Below are 21,228 nucleotides of genomic sequence, written 5' to 3'. Positions count from 1 at the left end.
GAGGGCTAAAGTTACACATCAGTGTCTTCTTTATGTGGTTGTTGGGTGTCAGAGCCGATATCAACAACATTTGAGATGATAAACTGATTCTCGACTCTAGTGAGCTTCAATATCAGGGAATCGTTTCAGACATGAAGAGAAAATGTTGCTAATAGCTTAGCTTAGCCTTCTGCTTATCTCCTTAGCTGTCTCGGCTATCAAACTATTAGAGAGATAGAGAGATGTTCTGATGTTGGGTCTTATTTGATGGAACCAGTGTAGCATCATAGCATTGTGGCATTAACAAGCTAACTAGCATACGGCTGGCTATTTAGCTATTTCCACCATGTTGTCATGCTACTCTGGTTACAGGAAATGATCCAAACAAAGTTGTGAATTATCTGGCGATAGCGACATGGTTTTCCACTCTTTGATAAGAGTGTCTGGATGATGTCTTGAGTTACTACTCTTTAAGTGGCTGGCTAGCTACCTTGCTACTTCCACCATGATTTCATGCTAACGTTACACTGGTTACAGAAAATGAGCCGGGCCGATGTCCAGCAGTAGCGCTGGTTTCCACAGTCCCTCTTCCTCATTCCTCGCCGCTAGGAGACGACTTTGACTATAGGACAGCAGGCGGGAGCTACGGAGACTAGCGACTAGCTAGCTAACCAACTAGCTCTGGAGATGGACAAGCTAGCCAGCTGTCCCCTCTTAAGATAATTAAGTGCCTTGCTCAGGACACTTTGCTGCTAACAATCATGAATGAGAGCGGAGTTCCACAGGGTTCGATTCTGGGGCCTCTATTGTTCCACAAATTAAATGAGTGTTTGTATGTTTTTCCTTTAGCTACATGTGAACAAGACTGAAACCACAGTAAAGTCTTGAAGTCTCTGCTGATTGGTCCGACTACAGGTCCGGTTATATTCAGCCCACATTCAGAGAATATGTAAAATAAATCAGAGAAGAACAGCTTTCTGGTTAAAAGACTTTATGATGATTCTACTGTACAGTGAATTAAAGTGGAGGGGGAGGAGCTGCCATCTGAAGGGTTAACCAATCACAGTCAACATTGCATAAAGAAATCCATCATCATCAGAACAAAGCAGAGCAGCAAGATACAGAGAAAACAATCAAAAACTCACAGTTAAAAGGTTCAGAACAGAGAGAGGAGTGTAAGGTCAAAGGTCATGGAGCTCAGAAGATCAACACATTGATTACAGTGTGTGTGTGTGTGTGTGTGGCACTTTGATGGTGTGTGACAGTGTGGTCTGTTAGCGTCTCCATTAAAACCAGTTTAAACAGAGCTGTAGTGTTTAGTCTGTATGCTACGTGTGTGTGTGTGTGTGTGTGTGTGTGTGTGTGTGTGTTTGAGTTCCTGTCATGTGTGTATTTTCACTAATTGCACTTGAGGATGAGGAGATGGAGATCAGGTTACCGGTCATATGTCTGCAGGTGTTTTTTTTGGCATTTTTCTGGAAATGTTTGGGACGTTTGAAAACACACAAAGAAATAAAATGATAAAAAAATGGAAGCGACTTTTCTTCAACTCAACCAACTCCGGACCAACTACAACTCCCATGATGCATCGCCACAGGCACAATCTTCTGCTGGTACAGTCGCAGATATTTTCTTCTACTTTCTCTCCATGTTTAACCTTTTCATAAACTCAGATTCAGCGTTTCTTCTTCTCCCTTTAACAGTGAAGGTATTGGATGAGCTAAATGGAACACAGCCATGATGACAGTAAGACGTCAGGTTGTTGTAACTGGTCCAGGTGAGCTGGTCGTATCGAACATGTGACTTTAAAACAGAAAACAAACAGGAAGCAGCTGAAGTGGAAACATAATAAAAACACACAGGTGAAGCTTATTGAAACTAAAGGACGTGACAGGAAGCAGTGGAGGGAGGTGAAGTCATGTGACACGTCAGCTGACGATGGTCGTAATGCAGCAGATTCTCCTGAGTGTTGAACTGTGGGCGTGAGGAGTCCACCTCGTTCACACATACAGACGTCTGTCCAAAACACCTTCACTTCATTTTATCCTTTCAGACGTTTGGGTGAAATTGTCATAATTAGCATTTGATTTCTTGACTTTTGGCCAGAAACATGTTTTGACCTCCAAAATCTAATCAGGTCACCCTTTAGTTTAGGTGGACGTTTTTTGCGTGTCTGAATAAATTCCTAGTGTTCTTGATATGTTGTGTTTCATGAGGACAGACAGAAAACATAATGTCTCCAGAAAACGTACGTCACAGCATGGAGGCATACAAACATGTATTTGTTTTTGGGTTGAACTGTTTTCTAAGCGATGTCTTCTCTCACATCGTTTAGCGCTTAGAGCTCCGTTACAGAGTGGAGTAGAACGAGGAGGAGACCAAAACAAGAGCTATTGGTTGTCGCTCCGAGACGTCCCAGAAGTCTTTGAGATCTTTTTGACATTTTCATGTCCAGGTCATGTGGAGAGACTAAAACCAGAGGGAGTTTAAAACATGACCCACAAACATCCACACAGTCCGAGTGCTCCGGACCTTTGTTCTGGAGTCCACATTACGACGGGTACATTTAAACATGGTTCTCTTTCTTCAGGTTTTGTCCTCCTTCGTTCAAATACACTTTGAGAAGGAATTTTCCTTCTTGTATGTTAAACTTCCCTCATGTAGGTTAAAGGTAACTGTCTGTAGGTCAGGTCAACTGTCCGTCTCTCTTCGCCTGTCTCACTCTGTGCCTGATAAGGCCGAGCTGGATATGGCAGCTGGTAGGCCAAGGTCAGCTTGAAACCTTCTGTATTCGGTTTAGACTATTTGGATATAGCGGAACTTAGCTGGTCTGGTGAGGGTTAAATACTGTGCTCCAGTACTCCATCTTCAGAATGTGGTATCAGTATTCTAATAGTATACTACTATTCTCCAGTACTCCATCTTCAGAATGTGGTATCAGTATTCTAATAGTATACTACTATTCTCCAGTACTCCATCTTCAGAATGTGGTATCAGTATTCTAATAGTATACTACTATTCTCCAGTACTCCATCTTCAGAATGTGGTATCAGTATTCTAATAGTATACTACTATTCTCCTCGATCGAGAAACAAATGTTACTGCTGAAGAATCCCGGTCTGCTGAAACGTCTTCTGTCTCGAGATTTCCATCACACACTTCTTCAAACAGTGAGTACATAAAACTTGAGTTGGGATGGGCAGCGACTGATCGTGTGCCGAGGTTCAGGTGTAGGGTTGGTGGTCCGCCTCCACTGTAGGACATGTGATCTACATCCTGTGTTCTGATTGGTCAGTTATTTCCTCTCATTTCCACACAATCTTCTTCTTCTACTCCAGGTAGCTCGTTGCCTTCGCCCACTTTTTGTTCTCCGTTTGGTTTGTCAACGGGATAACTTGAAAAACTACCAGCCAGATTTTCATGAAACTCTGGAGAAAGGTGTAGCATAAGCCAGGAAGAGCCTGGAGATCGGGCGGAGGTAATGTTCCGTCAAGAAAGCAGTGAAGCTGTAGACGTTGACGGCTTTTCCTCCATTTTTGGGAGTGGAATTGAAAAACTTGTTATCAGAGAACATCTTCACGAAAGTTAAACCTTTCTTTTGTGTTTTAACGAGGTTCTGTTCATAACGAACAGCTTCCTCTCCAGTGTTCTGTGATCCTGTATGTGTGAACGAGGAGTAACATCGGACCCATTCAGACATTTTGGGGATCAGATTTTACAAACCGTCCATCGCTTCTGTTCTGGTGCTGAAAGACCTTTTTTTTTTTGCCAGATCAACATCTCTGAAATCAAATCCCTGCATGTTTGAGGAGACTCTGTTGAAGTACTACAGCAGTACCACTGTGTACTTGTTGCTATTCCACGGGGTTAAATATACAGATTAAATCGTGCAGTACGACCATCCCTCGGCAGTGTCGGCGGAGTACTGATATGATACATCGTCTCAGGGTTAAAGGCGAACACGGCGTCCACCATCGACAGGAAAAGTGGTGATTTTTTTTTTTTTTTTTTTTACATTCTGTGCAAAATTAGACGAGTAGTAGTCCACACATCATCATCATCATCATCATCATCATTATCATCATTGTCAGTGTTCCTTCTATTTACATTAGTTTCTAAGACGTTACTACCATTGTCCTCGGCGGACTAAGACATTCCTCAGAGGAACAAAATCCACCTTCAGACTGAACTCTGCTGTCTTCACTCCTGGACCGAGACCTCCGGACGCACCATTTGGCGTCCCCAAATCCTGAATTTGTGTACAATCTTAAACAGTAAAGTCTTGTTCAACAATCTTGTTGCTGTTGGAGGCTTGGTGTGAAATCACGAGCGACGTCGAGCTTTTGCAGATTTTTTTGAGTCGATTAAAAGAGAAAAGCTTTTTTAATTTCTTTGTTTCGATATCACAAAACTAAAAGTCCTCATCTTTAGCTTGTTACATTTCTTTATCTCATGATTCTGACTTTGTATGTCATCACGTGTCTGATTATTTATGACAACTCATAATCATAATTTACTTGAGATCTTTTAATTGAGTACAAAACACTGAATTATTACAATAAAGAAGGTCGTTATAATAACGGTTTGTATATTAGAGAGATTTAATAGTTAGGACTTTGTATCAAGTTCATAATTATGACATTAAATGGGAGATAATTACGTCATATTTATGTGAATCTATCTCATAATTACTTATTTCATTAAACATATTCTCAATTATTAGCTTAATCGTAATTCATGAGAAAAGCAGAAGTTTTGCTGGAGATGGACGTCTTTAAATTAGAAGATATGAAGCTAAATTTCTGTTAAAAAGTTAAAAACAACTTTGCTCAAACCTTTAATCTTCTACTGAATATTTAGTGTTATTTTTGCATGTTTAGTGTCATTAAAAAGATGAAATATTAGTTTCTATTCTATCAGATTAGTCACTGTTAAATACTTCATACTGTAGAGTGACTAGTATTATTTACTTCATGTAGTATTATCTACAGTTTATTCTTCAGGAGTTGGGTTTTTTGTCTCATTTCCAGGATCCCTGATCATTAAAGTACCGTAACATTGGAACAGCGTTTCCATCTTAAGGTGGATTTTCACCTCATCCTTCAGTTTGAAAAACAACCTGCTGCTATTCAGCTTCTATTTAAAAGGCCTCCAGCAGGTAGAAACACAGGGCACACAGTGAGAGAGGAGAGGGGGGGGAGGAGGAGGAACAGGAGGAATAGAAAAATAAACATAAAAAAATAAAAAAATATTGTGGCAGACACAACTAGACGATCACCTCACTTCACTCTGTGGCAGAGAAACATAAAAAATGTCTAAAAATAAAGTGTCAGAGGAGGCAGGGCACCAGGTGAGGAGGAGGAAAAGGAGGAGGAGGAGGTCTGGAGAGTGTTTCTAGGTCTCAGAAGAACTTGTCGTCGATGCGGAAGTGCGGCCGCGTGACGTCGTCCGGGTTGATGAAGACGGAGATGGACTTCCCCGGATTCTCCGTCACCAGCTGCTGGAGCTTCTTGGCCAGCCGGTCGTCCGGTTGGTTCTCCCCACCGGCGTCCGACTGCGGCGACGGCAGGTTGCTGGCGCTGCCCCGCCACTGCAGTTCCACCGTCAGCCTGTTGGCGGCCTTGGCGTGCTCGATGGTGGTGCGGAGGTGCTCGGCCGGGTCGGAGCGCACCGAGCAGAGCTTGCGGGCGTGCAGCATGGCCGTCTCGTCCGACAGCTGCTCCAGCATGTTGCACTGCGGGATGAAGTAGTTGGGGCACATCTTGTTGACCAGGCAGTGCTGCAGGTCGTCGATCAGGCCCAACAGGAAGTGGGCCGAGAAGTCGTCCTGGCCCAGGTAGCTGGCGGGGAGGCGGTCGCAGGCCCACAGCATGATGCTGCGGAGGTGGTACGGGCTGATGGCTTTGGGCCGCGACAGCAGCTTGATGATGATGGCCTTGCAGGCCTGGTACGCCTGCATCAGGCTGGACGAGATGCACTTCTTCAGCTGCACCTCGCTGCGGGCGAACGACAGGCGCCACTCGTTCTCCTTGCGGCCCTTGAAGGAGCAGGCGGGCACCAGGTAGAACCCGCTGATCACCTCCTCCTCCGTGATCTTCCCGTCCCAGAAGTGGTTCTCCATCAGCCAGCTCTGGGCGACGGCCGGCCAGCCTTTGAAGGACACCACGGGGACGATGTCGTAGAGCATCCGGCTGCTCCCGACGCCCAGGATGACGGAGATGATGGTGCCGTTCCGCTCCACCTTCTCCACCCGCGGCATCCCTCTCTGCGGCTTCTTCTGCACCTCCAGCAGCACCAGGGAGATGGACTGGTAGAACCAGTCGGCCACCAGCGTCGGGGAGAAGAAGTAGTTGGTGGTGCCGCTGATGTGGTCCACGATGGTGCAGCAGTCCTTCCACTTGTTGATGGTGCCCTCGTCAAAGAGGCGGAGGCTGAGCCAGGAGTGGCCCAGCGCCGAGTGCCTCATGTCCAGAGTCACCGGCTGGTTGCGGTCGTGGAGTTTGAGCGCCGGGACCAGCAGGGTGAAGTCCATGTCGTAGTCTGTGCCGCGGGCGTAGACGCTCAGCTCGTCTAGATCCATGTCCACCACGCCCTCCCGAACACCGCCCGACAGGAGGAGGTACTCGTTGGCCACCGGGAGCTTCTGGTCCAACTTCTGGACCATTCCTGAGAGACAGAGGGAGAAAGACAAGACCAGTTAGAGAACCAGGACATTAAATATACACAATTTCTGAGAGGGGCGCTTCTTAAACGAGTATTAAAAGCATTTAACTTCTTCATCCACACAAACTCGGAGGCGAAGTAAATCATGAAGTAGTTTGAAACTCTTTTTGACAAAGCGATACTTTAGAACAAAACCAAAGCTAGAGTCATGTAGTCACTGTTTGTATAGTTTCACCAAATGTTCCAGAAAGCGTTCTTTGTGTAGGAGAGCTTAATGCTTGTTGCCTATAACAGGAAGATTTGGTTGAAGAGAAGTCTATGTTATGTATTTGTGAATATGAGCAGCTTGTTTTGTCAAATGACTCAGAACATTCTGAATGATGTGTTTTATCTACGAGGATGCTGCTACAGACACGATCTGATTTATTTTTTCCTGTTGGTATCTTTGAAATGCTGGAAATGTGACCCTCCAGATGACACATCTCTTCTGTTTGTTACTAAAATAGAATTATAAAAAGATAATGGAAGTTATTGTTTTTCTTATTATGAATCATTTCAGATATGCAGTGTTAAAAATAGCAAAGTCAATCTTTTGTGTGAGTTCAACAAACATGAACCAACAGCAAACGTCATGACAGACGAAACCAAGACCTTTTATTTGTATTTCATTATAATGAATAAGAAGGTTTTTCTACAAAACCATATTTACTTCTAACAAAAGAAGTGAAAGTTTTCTAAAAACAAGCATCTGCACAAGAACTCTGTCAAAGTAAGAAACTATCAGATCAAAGAAGACAATTCTGCTACAAAGCTACAGATGCTACAAAGCTACAGATGCTACAAATGCTACAGATGCTACAAAGCTACAGATGCTACAAAGCTAACAAGGCCAAGCTAACAGTGTTTGTTTCCCGGGTCGGTTTCTGGGTCCGTTACCCCAACGGGAAACACTGCTAGCTTGGCCTTGTTAGCTTTGTAGCATCTGTAGACCAGGAGACCAGGAGACCAAGAGACCAGGAGACCAAGAGACCAGAGACCAAGAGACCAGGAGACCAAGAGACCAAGAGACCAGGAGACCAGGAGACCAGGAGACCAAGAGACCAGGAGACCAGGAGACCAAGAAACCAGGAGACCAGGAGACCAAGAGACCAGGAGACCAAGAGACCAATAGACCAATAGACCAAGAGACCAGGAGACCAAGAGACCAGGAGACAAGGAGAACAATAAACCAGGAGACCAGGAGACCAAGAGACCAGGAGACCAAGAGACCAGGAGACCAAGAGACCAAGAGACCAGGAGACCAATAGACCAAGAGACCAGGAGACCAAGAGACCAGGAGACAAGGAGAACAATAAACCAGGAGACCAGGAGACCAAGAGACCAAGAGACCAAGAGACCAGGAGACCAAGAGACCAAGAGACCAGGAGACCAGGAGACCAGGAGACCAAGAGACCAGGAGACCAAGAGACAAGGAGACCAGGAGACTATTTCACTGAATGCTGTGAGACTCTGTCTGTCTCTATGTTCTCCGTCTGATGAACTGGAGGAGAACATCAGGGATGTTTGATTTCTCCGTCTGGACGTTTTTGGAAACTGTTGTTGTGTGAAGAGCAGAAACCAAACCGAACAGGAAGACGACGGATTCAGAGACACGAGATTTACATCTGAAACCAGACGAGTCGTTCTAAATATAACTGAGGATCAGTCAGAGTTCTGCTGTTTGAATCCAGAGCGCCATCACTCAACACGGTGACAGGAAGTGACCTCACTGTCCTCCATGTTTGACCTCCGTGAACAGTTTAATTAAAGCAGACGTCACTTTGTCTCAATCATCATTAAAATCATGAGGTGTCGTGGTGCGTTTAAGGCCGTGTCTCTTTCCAGGATACGGGTGTACCACCGTGAGGCGTTCAAACACATCAGGACTTTGTGCTGCATCGTAAACATGAACACTTTATCTCGACTAGTTTATTACACGGGATGAAGGTAGATAACGATGACGAGGAACCAAAGTTCACAAGACGAGTTCCACCCAGAAACATTTAGCGGTGCACCGTCAGTATTTAATCTGTAATAACACTTCATCATTCATTAGTTGATTAATAATCTAAATCTGTAAAGTTACTAAATCTATCTGATAAATGTAGAGCAGTAAAAGTACAATATTCACCTCGGAGATGTAGTACAGTAAGAGTATAATGTAGCAGAAAATGAAAATACTAAACTACTAGTAAAGTACAAGTACCTAAACATTTTACTTAATTAAAGTACTTTTTTATACTTGAATGCAGAAACGTTGATTTACATTTGCTTAAATATTATGTTGTTAATGTATTTAAACTATTCCTACAATGTTATGAATATAATAACAGAAATAACAGCAGTAACAATATTACTACTGATAAAAAATAAGACAAATACTGCTAATAAAAATATTAATAGTATAGAAAAAATAAGACAAATACTGCTAATATTATTAATAATAAAAGGTAATAAAGAAAAAATAAGACAAATACTGCAAATTATAAAAATAATAGCAGTAAAGAAAATATAACATTTAATAAATAAAACAATAATCTGTGGGTCTCTGTGGGGGTCTGGGTCTAAATCTGGGTCTTGGGGGTCTCTGGGTCTTGGGGGTCTCTGGGTCTGGGTCTGGTCTGGTCTGGGTCTGGTCTGGGTCTGTGGGTCTCTGGTCTGGTCTGGTCTGGTCTGGTCTGGTCTCTGGGTCTGGTCTGGTCTGTTCTGGTCTGGTTCTGGTCTCTCTGGTCTCTGGTCTGGTCTGGTCTGGTCTGGTCTCTGGTCTGGTCTCTGGTCTGGTCTGGTCTGGTTCTGGTCTGGTCTGGTCTCTCTGGTCTGGTCTCTGGTCTCTGGTGGTCTCTGGTCTGGTCTGGTCTCTGGTCTGGTCTGGACTGGTCTGGTCTCTGGTCTGGGTCTCTGGTCTCTGGTCTGGTCTGGTCTCTCTGGTCTGGTCTGGTCTGGTCTGGTCTGGTCTGGTCTGGTCTGGTCTGGGTCTCTGGTCTGGTCTGGTCTGGTCTGGTCTGGGTCTCGGTCTGGTCTGGTCTGGTCTGGTCTCTGGTCTGGTCTGGTCTGGTCTCTGGTCTGGGTCTCGGTCTGGTCTCTGGTCTGGTCTGGTCTGGTCTGGACTGGTCTGGGGGTCTCGGGTCTCTGGTCTGGTCTGGTCTGGTCTGGTCTGGACTGGTGGGTCTCTGGTCTCTGGTCTGGTCTTGTGGGTCTCGGGTCTGGTCTGGTCTGGTCTCTCTGGTCTCTGGTCTGGTCTCTGGTGGGTCTCGGTCTGGTCTCTGGGTTCTGGTCTGGTCTCTGGTCTGGTTCTGGTCTGGTCTCTCTGGGTTCTGGTCTGGTCTGGTTCTGGTCTCTTGTGGTCTCGGTTCTGGTTCTGGTCTGGTCTCTGGTTCTGGTTGGTCTGGTTCTGGTCTCTTGTGGTTCTGGTCTGGTCTGGTTCTGGTCTCTGTGGTTCTGGTCTGGTCTCTCTGGTCTTGGTCTCACTGGTCTGGTCTGGTGTGGTCCTGGTCTCACCCAGCATGGAGAAGATGAAGTCCTTGGCCGTGTGTATCTCCAGAGCGCGCTGGTCGTCGTACTCTCTCTGCTCGTGTTTACTGAACTCAGAGATGAGCCGGTTCAGGTCCTCCACGCGGGCCGCGGACCGGAAGTCCAGCTCGGGCCCGACCCCCCCCTCCTCCTGCTCCTCCTGCTCCTGCTGCTCCTGCTCCTCCTGCTCCTCCGGGTGGGGGCCTCCCTGCGGTCGTGGTCGGGCTGTTCCCGAGGCTGCCCGCCGAGCCAGCCCGGCTGGAGAGAGCAGGGGCCGCCATCTTTCCTCCAGTGGTCTCCCTCCCGAACACACGAACACCCGAACACACGAACACCCGAACACACGAACACCCGAACACACGAACACACGAACACCCGAACACAGCCGAGTCGAGCCGAGTCGAGCCCGACCCACCAGAAACTACCGATGCACTTCCGCTGCTCACCGCCTTCAGAATAAAAGGTGCTCCCGAAAAAAACACATCAAAATGTTCCAATTATTAAACTCATATATAGTTCTACAGATGCCTATATATATGTGTATATATATATATATATATATATATATATATATATATATATATATATATATATATATATATATATATATATATATATATATATATATATATATATATATTATATATATATATATGTGTATATATATATATATATATATATATATATATATATATATATATATATATATATATATATATATATATATATATATATATATATATATATATATATATATATATATACATATATATATATATATGTATATATACACATGTATATATATATATATATATATATATACATATATATATGTATATACATACACATATATATATATATATATATATATATATATATATATATATATATATATATATATATATATATATATATATATATATATATATATATATATATATATGTAAAAAAAAGTTTCCAGCCAGCGGCATCAATGAAGGGCTGGATGGATGAGGAACAGATGAGTGAGACCGGTTACAACTGAACAGGGAGAGTTATTGTGAATACGCTCATTAACGTTTGAACAATGTTGAGAGTTATTGTGAACACGTTTAATAAAGTTTGACTGACTGACTGTTTTGTTTCGCTTAATGCGCCTTATAATCCAGTGCGGACAATACGGTATGTGTATATATTACTATACAGAATAATTATAAATACATATATAATAATTTATCTAAAGATTATCATTAAGTTGTCCTTTTTGTTGTGCTTTAATTTGATTATTTTACTTCCTAATTATTTAACTTATATATAGTAAAAAAATAAATAACAAAAAACATATTTTACTGTTTGTTTTTTTATTTCTTGATTATTTTCAAGGTGAAATAAAATGAGATTGATGACTTGAACAGGAAGTAGGTTTGTTATTGACTCCCTGAAAAAGTCATGAATAAATTAAAAAGTAGTTCACATTAAACCTTTAAAAGCACTTCTAATCCAAAGACAAACAAAAAACTCAAGTTAAAAATAATAAAAATAAAATAAATGAAATGATTCAGATTCAGAGAGATTCTCTTCTCGTCAAATCAGACTTTTAAAAAACAAATGAAATCCTGCAGGAGAGTCAGATCAAAGTCCCAAATAAAAGAAGTGTGTGATCTGATCATTTTTATTGTCATTAAAGTTGATTATGTACAGAAATATTAATTTCAAACATCCACATTCACAAGACACACAAAATAATAAAACAGAGTTTCTGATCTGAACTTTAAAACAAACTGATGAGTGAACGCTGCCGCCTGGTGGTCAGAACGTGTAACTACACCTTTTCATTTTGAAAGCGTTGACAGGTGTTAGCATGATGTCGTTTTCACTTGCTGCAGTTTTATCTGACTGAAAAATGAAAATATGAAATTTTCACCCAAACTTTTTCCTTGTTTTTTACGGTGAGTGAGATCCCAAACGTCGGAGGGTCCTTGAACGCACCAGTGACGCTGCTCTGAACTGCATCAACTCATAAAAACAAAAAACTAGAAAATCATCAATAATTAATAAAAGACAAACTGGATGTTTTTATTTAATGATCAGCAGTAAATTAAATATGTTATTTGTTGTTTATGAGCTAAAACATAAAAGAACAGAATGAACTGTTAAAAAACAACATTTAGTCTCAATCTGTCGTCTCCTTTTATTTTATAATCAATGAGAAAATTATGCAGTAAAGGTTTTATTATTTTACCACCAAAGAGAAGTAATGTTTATCCCATATTTATAATAAACCTCATCACACCAAAGAGCTTGAACTATAATCACGCCGTTAAATCCTCGTAGTACCTTTGATTAAAACTTTATTTTTATTTTATCATGTGCAGCAATAAACCTGTAAAACTCTATTTTCATTTTTTTTCTGCGATCCTGAACTCCACGTTTATTACAAACAAAGAAACAAATCCTGATCCTCAGATCCTCGGCTGCTGGTTCTCAGTCCTGATGGCCTGGTGGTCTGGTTCAGTCCTCCTGGTTCTGGTCTTTGTCCCATAATGCACCTCAGCACAGAGAGCTGGTCATGTTATTGATCCTCTACGAGGCGTCTTTCAGCTCAAAGTTTTGTCCTGAATCACATGAGACGTTTGAATCTACAGAATTCTTGTTTCATCCAAACACATAGAAAAAAGTACGGAAGCCCAGACAGGCCAGTGAGAAGGAAAAACATTCTGCTGATACATTTTCTAAATCTTCAAAAGCAGTGAGCGGAGGGGTTTTCAGTTGGCCGCAATCTGCTAACTCACCACTAGATGGCTCTAAATCCTTCACACTGTCCCTTTAAGACGTTTATTTTTCTCACTTTCCTCTCCAGGCTTCCGTAGCAAAAGTGCATTTTTTATTTTTCTAAAATTATTTTCTGATTTCAAATCAATAAGTCGTGTTTCAAATAAAGAGATTCGATTTTAAGAGTCTTTGACGCCTCTATGGTTATAGTTATCTGATTAATAGTCCAGCCGTCCTTCACACATGTCCTCCATCCTCATCTACATCCTCCGAGGACTTCTGTCTCCTCCTTGTCCAGAGACATAAAGGTCTGAATGATCTAACGTTGATCTGATATTCAGTCCGGATCAATAACTCTGAGCTCTCTCCGATCAGAGGACGTCGTCGGGGTTCTCCTGGATGGTTCTGGTCCTGGTCTCGCGTGGTCTGGGTCTCAGCGTGGAGAAGCAGGAGGAGGCGGTGAGGGCGATGCGGCTCAGGCCCACGTTGAGGCAGTGGACCTCGGAGGTGACCGGAACCTCGGAGAAGAGGCCGCGGTCCCGGGTCAGACGGGCCAAGACGCCGACCCCGCCGCCGACGGCGTCGCTGCTCTCGATGTCTTTGACGATGTTCAGGATCTCCTGGCGCTCCGTCTGCCGAGTCATCCCCCGGATGTTCAAAATGGCCGACACGTGCTTCTTCCTGCAGACACACACACACACACACACACACACACACACACACACACACACACACACACACACACACAGGAGGAGAAACGTGTGTTTAAGTATTTCATGATGAGTCAGCAGTAAATATATTAAAGACAGAGATCTCTCATGATGAAACTTTTCACCGTCTTGAATATTTGATACAAACTAAAAGGAGCTCTTTGAATAATTAAAAACAGAAACTGAAACATAAATAAATGATTCATGAATCATTGTCAGGAAGAAGAAGAAGAAGAAGAAGAAGAAGAACAACAAGAACAAGAACAAGAACAAGAAAGAACAAGAGAAAAACAAGGAGAACAAGAAGAAGACAAGGAAATGAAGAAGAAGAACAAGAAGGAGAAGAAGAAGAAGAAGAAGAAGAAGAAGAAGTAGAACTAGAAGTTTGTACCTGACGTCAGGAAACTCTCGGACCAGAACTCCGACCTCCATCTGGATTGAGGGGACGTCCTCCAGCTGGATGATCTCAGAGATGTGAGACAGAGCGCCGTCCAACCAGCTGGACGGAGACTCCTGAGGGACAGACGGACACAAACATATATGTATATACGTATATATACACATATACACATATACATAAAGAAAACATAAAAGAGACGGACACAGCTTCTCTATTTTTGATCTTTATCGACTTCCTGCTTAAATAACGTTTGTTTTGAAAGCGTCCCCTAGAGGGCGACAGAGAGTCGGTACATTTCAGACCCCGGGTCGTTGACCTTTGACCTTTGACCTCTGACACTGACCAGGTCTTTGAAGAGGACTTTGATCTGTCTGCCTTCGTCTCGGAGCCGGCCGGCCATCCTCTTCCTCATCTTCATGGAGGTGCAGATGATTCTTCCTCTCATGACGGAGCGGAGGTACTCCGTCACCACACGCCGGTGCACCTCCGCCACCAGCAGCTGACGGACAGACGTGAGATCATACTTTAATATTTAGTAATCAGAAATATATAGAGCAATTCACAGTTTGGTTTATATTAATTATCATTTTTAAATATGAATATTTTTTATTTCTGAAATTATTTATACATAATTTCAAATTTTAGAAGCTAATATTAAAATATGCCCAATACAGTATATGTAATATAATATACATATTATAATGTAACTCTAACTGTATGGCATACTGTATATTTTTATTCTTTCATACTTTATTGTTTATTTTCTATTTTCTGGTTGTGCATATTTATATTCTTCTGTTTAAATAAATTATAAATTAATCCCATCTGATTTTAAAAGTATATTCAGCTCGATTTGTTTTACTTGAAAACACGTCTAAACCTGAAACACTGACCTCAAACAGCTGACTGTTGATCATGTACCGTACACGCTGTACAAAAGTACACGAGTACACAGTATTACACAGTAGTAGTACCTGGTACGGAGGACTGTCCATCCTGTGATACTTCTTGAAATATTCTTTGATGAGAGATTCAATCTGCTCAAATGGCTCCGTGTTACTCAACCACTTCCTCTTCACCAGACGCTCAAAGGACGGCTGAGAGACAGACAGGTAGAGAGACAGGTAGAGAGAGAGAGAGACAGACAGGTAGAGAGACAGGTAGAGAGAGAGAGAGACAGACAGGTAGAGAGACAGGTAGAGAGAGAGAGAGACAGACAGGTAGAGAGACAGGTATATATATAGAGAGAGAGAGAGAGAGAGACAGACAGGTAGAGAGAGACAGACAATATTATCATATTTTATTTCACCTTTATACCATTTTAACATTTCTATGAAAAAGAATATATATATACACGTTATAAAAAAAAATATATATATAACGTGTATATATATATATACATATATATATTTATATAACAGTCTATATATAGACATGTTATATATATGTATATATATACATGTTATATAAATATATATATATATACTGTATATATATATATACATTTATATAAAATGTATATATATATATATACATATATATTTATATAACATGTGTATATATGTATATATATATATATACGTTATATAATATATATATATATATATATACAGTATATATATATATTTATATAAAATGTATATATACTGTATATATATATATATATATATATAACATGTATATATATATATATATATATATATTTATATAACATGTTGTTTTCACGTCTTTATTAAACCACTCTGAATATTCTTGTTGTTAAAGATGTAAAACAAACTAAGCTAAACTTTAAACGATCTAATCTGCATCTTTCGTTCTCTGTGTTCAGTGTTTCTACAAACAGTGTAAATAAAGGTTAAACATTACATTCAATTCAAAAAGCTTTATTGATACAGAGACAACAGAGGCGTGTCCTCCACACAACACAGAGACACACACTTTGACCTCTGAAGATAGATGTGTGTGTGTGTGTGTGTGTGTGTGTGTGTGTGTGTGTGTGTGTGTGTGTGTGTGTGTGTGTGTGTGTGTGTGTGTGTGTGTGTGTACCCTGATGTGCAGGTAGAGCCGGTCAGACAGAACCCTGACTCCCTGCTGGACGATGCTATCCAGAGCTTTGTTGGCCCGACGCAGAGAGTCCTCGCTGACCGACGGGTCACACTGAGCACAGCGCTGCACGAAGCCCCTGCACACACACATACACACACACATGACTAAACGGGGACCATACACCTACACTACCAAGTGAGGACCACAAGTCTACAAACATGTAAAAACAACATGATTTGAAAACTGAATATCATTAATTACTGCATGACAGAGGCCTTATTCATGTAATGGGTCAAAATGTCAGCTGTGATTCAGCTCAGTGAGTGCTCTGAACTTTTACTATTGACTATAAACTTTATGGCATTTAAAGTGTAAGACGGACAGAGTTTAGACAGAAAACTGGTGATGTTAAACAAACTTAAGTGTACTTTCTTCTAAGACTTTTAAGTTAAAATGTTTACATTTTTATTTTATTATTTGCACAACAAAAACTGATGATAATCAAGTAAAAACAAACATAAAATTACGAATATTATTTCCATCAGAAATAACGTTTCAGCATCTTATAAAAAAGCTATTTAATGAACTCTCTTTTGAAATAGTTTGTTTCCCATTGTCCTCCTGTGAAGCTCATAATAACCAGTTTTGTTGACGTATTCTAGCGTTAGTTTATCTCCGTTAGTTTATCCCCGTTAGTTTTTTACCTGAACGGCGGGCAGCAGTTGACCAGAGCGATGGTTTTGGACACGTATCCGTCCTCGTTGTCTCCGAACATGCCGCTCTGCATCCCTTCATGAAACATCTCAGCTTTACGCTGGAAACTGAAAAACAGTTAGAAACAGAAGCGTCATAATCCCGATCACCTCTGACCTCTGCAGCTTTAGAATAATTAAGTTTATACGTCACCTGTACAGGAAGTCGGCCAGACCGTTGAGGCTGCACTGAGCCACTCTGGAGCCCAGACTCCTGTTGATGGAGGCAGAACGATCCAGATCCACCTGCAGCCTCTAAAACAACACGATGATATCATATGTTTATGAATATTTATTTGATTTCTTCTGAAAATAGCCAGAATACACTGAATGCAGAGACTGAGGAGAAGTGTAACATATTCAATACAAATATTATCCAATTTACATTGGATAATATTTATATACAATTGGTTTTACTTCATTTTTATTCAAATGAATCTGCAGAAACTGAGTACAGATGATTTAACTCATTGAATTAAGATCTAACTAAGCTGACTACTGACACATATCATATAAATTATAGACTCAAATTGAATGTAATGCTTGCTGTTTTCTAAACTTTCTAAAATATAATTTATTCCAAGTGTTTTTTTCACTGGCCTACATTCATTCATTTCTAAGATAATCTGCAGATTCTTCTTTTGTTGTTGAAATCACTTCATTATCATGTGATCATCTCATCATCCCTGCTGGTGCGTTCAAGGACACTCGGTCCATTTCACTGGACACTCTTCAAAGCGGTCCCCGTGTGAGCTTGTTCCTCCTGTAATACTTTATTTGGCCACTAGAGGGCAGCAGCAAATGGTTCAGTGTGTGAGTGTGAGTGTGTGTGTGTGTGTGTGTGTGTGTGTGTGTGTGTGTGTGTGTGTGTGTGTCACTGCAACTGAAGGAAACAATCAGCGTATAAAAACAAAGCGGAATCCACCTTTCCGTAACACTCCGCTCTTGATTCAATAACCTTTATTTAAAACAGACAGGAGTAACCATGGTAACGTGGGGTGGGAGGGGCTAACCTGTATGACGGTCTTGGCCAGAGTGATGTGGTACTCCTCGATGTGCAGCGTCTCCATCCATCTCCTCTCCTCCTCGTCCAGGACCTGGCTCAGCTCCGTGGTCACTTTAGCCTGCACAGGGAGGAGCCGGGGAGCGAAACAAACGCACCTCTGATTTAAGTTCTCTCAGACCGCCAACAGCAGAGCAGCACAAATAACAAATCCTCGATAGAGAAAAAGTCAAATCTGACTCGACTTTTGCAGCAGCGTCAACTGAGGGAAACTACAATTTAAAGAGTTTACAAACATAAAAAAACACATTCGGGGAAAGTGTTTTCTCCTAAAAAGTTAAACATGTCCCTCGAAACATTTCACCTAAATTTTGACTCATTGTCGTCTTTTGATTCAGCTTAAGAGATTTTAAAACAAATAAATCCAGTTTAAATCAGCTCTGCACCACTCAGACGTCTTAAAACACTTCTACTCGTTTCTGAAGAGTAAACATCTCAGCCCTGTCTGAATAAAGTTCATGTCCTCACCCTCACTGAGTTGAGACAGTCCAGCTCCAGTCTGTCCACCGTCTCTGAAGGAAGCAGAGGACTCAGCTGAGAGCGGCTGAAGGGACTCGTTATGCACACGGTCCCCAGAACGTCCCTGAAACAAACACACACACACACACACACACACACACACACACACACACACACACACACACACACACACACACACACACACACACACACACACACACACACACACACACACACACACACACACAGACAACATGATGCACAGGAACATTAGTAGTACCTTTACTGTAACAGTTGGTTTCTACTGTGTAGTAGGAGTACTTTTACTGTAGTAGGGTGTTTTTAAAGTGTGGACTTAGTATTTTAAGTGTAACAGAGTACTTTAACTGTGTGTTGTTGGTACTTTAACTGTAACAGAGTATTATTACAGTATGGTATAAGTACTTTTACTGCATTAATAAACCTCTATGTTGGACCACTGATGTTGCAGTTTCTTCATGTTTTCTCTTCATGGAGGAGGAAACACACACAGGACCAGATCCTGGATCAGTGTGATGACCATCAGAGTGTAACATGTGAGTGTACCTGTTGTAGATGTTGTGCAGCCAGTCCAGCAGGGAGTAGATGTCCGTGATCTCCAGCTGGTTGTCGGTGATGGACTCCAGTCGCCTAGCAACCGCCTGGTGGTAGCTCTGCACGTACACCTGATGGGAGGGTTAGATAAATATCTCACAAACAGGCTGAGATATAGTGTTGATGTCTGCAAACCAGATTTCTTCCTATGATTTTAATTTTGTTTCATTTTTATTCTCATTATTATATACTCAAGATCCTTATTCTAGTGTTTTGGTACATTTTGTAGAAAAACAAGTTTAATGAAATCTTAAGTAAAGAGGTAAAAATGAAACATCTAAGTCTGGTTTACATTTTGTACTAACGAGACATTTGAAAGTGTTGATTGTAAAAATAAACGTTATTTCAAAGGATAAAGAGCATCTTTCAGTTTTGTGAAAATAAACCCCGCCCCCAGGTGTCCAGGTGTTGCCTCACCTGGAAGGGCTGGTACTCCTCGGGGTAGATGGAGACCACGTTCCTCTTGGCGGCCCCGAGGTCCTCCACCTCCCGGGCCCGGAGCCGGTCCAGGTATCGGTCCAGCTCTCCGGCGGTGAACTCGGTCTTCTGAGGCAGAGAGCCGTCGGCGGCCTCCTCCACGGCCTCCTTCCAGCGCTGCTTCAGACGGCGGGGCCTCGGGCCGCCGGGGGCCGAAGCCTCGCCGAGGGCCCAGTCTTTATCGGCCTGCTCCTCCTGCTGCAGCACCTGGACGGACGGACGGACGGACAGGTGAGGCCAGAACCTGAAGACATTTAACCCTCTGAACCCCAAAACCATCCGTCGGGATTGAAAAGCATGTTTTCTTTAAACAATCGACTGAACTACTCCGTTTATCTGTTAAAACATAATTATTGTTATTATTTTCATATTACCAACGGTCTGTGAACACATCATTTGAAACGAACGCTTCTTTCAGAAAAAAGACACCAGAGGAAACTTAAAATTTCATCATTAATCAGAAATATTTTATTCCACATTTAAAATCTCGCCACAATTAAACCGTTTCCTTTAATCAGATTCTGTAAAAAACATTAAATTGTGAGCTCCTCAGTGAAACTATGAAGACATGATTGATTCATCTGAGACCAACAGTCATGTGACAACAAATCTGTGAAACTTTGACTGAACTGCTGAACACAGAGCAGGGACAACACAAGTTGTAAAAATGTGAATCGTTCAATATTTAAAAACACGTCCAACAATTATCAAAGAAATTCAAATTGTGTTTTTTTCTTTTTTTTATGATTATGTCATTATAACTGTGTTGTTCTGCACTAAAGACATGTTTGAGTTCTCTCTACCTCTAGTCATGATTGTTCTGTTCCTATAGAGGAGCAGGACTTTTATTTTGAAGAGAAAAAGAGAAAAATGTGGAATAAACACCAAGAAACTGCTCGAGGTTCAGAGGTTTAACTCAAGTAGCTCTACTTTTACTTGCATTCCATGAAGTAACAGCCTTTTAACTTAAAATTGCTTTTATGTAAATAATTTTAGTCTTCCATCCCAGCTGTTGCCAAGGTAACGGCGGTCCTCACCTGCACCACCAGGCCCAGGTTGGGCCCGGCCGTCGGTGAGCGCAGAGACTCCCTGACGACGGCCCACAGCTCCTTCTGCAGCTCCTCGTACAGCAGCTCCACGTCCTTGGCCTTCCTGCGCCCGCCGTCCTTCATGCTGGCGGAGGCGGCGGCCGCGGCGGCGTCCTCCGTCTGCGGCACAGCGCCCCGCTCGGCCGCCGTGGACTCATTGCACTCCTGCTCCAGCTCCAGGATGTGAGTGTCGGCCAGCAGGAGGTCTCGCTTCTTCACCAGCTGCAGGATCTCCAGGACTGAAGGAGAGACGAGAACAGACAAGACTTGTTATCTCGTTACCTCGTTACCTCGTTACGCTTGTTACCTCGTTACATTGTTACCTCGTTACGCTTCTTAAGCTTGTTTGTAAATAATAAAAAGAGCTTTCAGCCGATCATATGTGGTGTGTTTGTGTAATGAAAGCACCAGTTACCGATTGAATTAGGTTTCACTTTCTTTTACATGTATGTGCTGAACAGACCTTTAAATATGAAGTATTAAGTATCAGCTTTCTCTTCTTCTGGTTCACTTCTGCACCGCAGCGTGTGTTTGTGTTGTGTTTGTGTGTTTATGTGTGTGTGTGTGTGTTTGTGTGTTTATGTGTGTGTGTGTTTGTGTCATTGTGTGTGTAGTTTGCTGAGCTAAGTGATGCAGCGTGATAATAAATTACACCAAA

At 42.0% G+C, this 21,228-nt stretch overlaps 2 protein-coding genes across 2 annotated transcripts in view; both read right to left on the bottom strand.

The window, feature by feature from the left end:
- Window positions 1-961: 961 nt before the first annotated feature.
- On the bottom strand, window positions 962-10,472 carry LOC129098000 (nucleotidyltransferase MB21D2). The gene is made up of 3 exons (XM_054607306.1): window positions 10,371-10,472; window positions 10,180-10,336; window positions 962-6,645 (listed from the first exon to the last, which is right to left on the bottom strand). The coding sequence occupies exons 1-3, from the start codon at window positions 10,470-10,472 to the stop codon at window positions 5,381-5,383; spliced, it is 1,524 nt and encodes a 507-aa protein (XP_054463281.1). The 3' UTR covers window positions 962-5,380.
- Window positions 10,473-11,570: 1,098 nt separating this feature from the next.
- The window catches only part of exoc3l2b (exocyst complex component 3-like 2b), a 22,025-nt gene continuing 12,367 nt past the window's right edge, over window positions 11,571-21,228 (bottom strand). Inside the window, exons 3-14 of the mRNA XM_054606226.1 lie at window positions 20,520-20,809; window positions 19,423-19,689; window positions 18,958-19,076; window positions 18,382-18,496; window positions 17,864-17,974; window positions 17,005-17,105; window positions 16,803-16,919; window positions 16,099-16,234; window positions 15,027-15,149; window positions 14,396-14,551; window positions 14,044-14,165; window positions 11,571-13,623 (exon numbers count right to left, since the gene is read on the bottom strand). Coding sequence (XP_054462201.1) covers window positions 13,314-13,623; window positions 14,044-14,165; window positions 14,396-14,551; window positions 15,027-15,149; window positions 16,099-16,234; window positions 16,803-16,919; window positions 17,005-17,105; window positions 17,864-17,974; window positions 18,382-18,496; window positions 18,958-19,076; window positions 19,423-19,689; window positions 20,520-20,809 — 1,967 coding nt within the window. The 3' untranslated portion in view covers window positions 11,571-13,313. The remainder of the gene's footprint in view (window positions 13,624-14,043; window positions 14,166-14,395; window positions 14,552-15,026; window positions 15,150-16,098; window positions 16,235-16,802; window positions 16,920-17,004; window positions 17,106-17,863; window positions 17,975-18,381; window positions 18,497-18,957; window positions 19,077-19,422; window positions 19,690-20,519; window positions 20,810-21,228) is intronic.

The sequence above is a fragment of the Anoplopoma fimbria genome, chromosome 1 (genome assembly GCF_027596085.1).
Source record: "Anoplopoma fimbria isolate UVic2021 breed Golden Eagle Sablefish chromosome 1, Afim_UVic_2022, whole genome shotgun sequence".
Taxonomy (NCBI): Eukaryota; Metazoa; Chordata; class Actinopteri; order Perciformes; family Anoplopomatidae; genus Anoplopoma; species Anoplopoma fimbria.
This window is presented reverse-complemented; position numbering and strand designations above follow the sequence as displayed.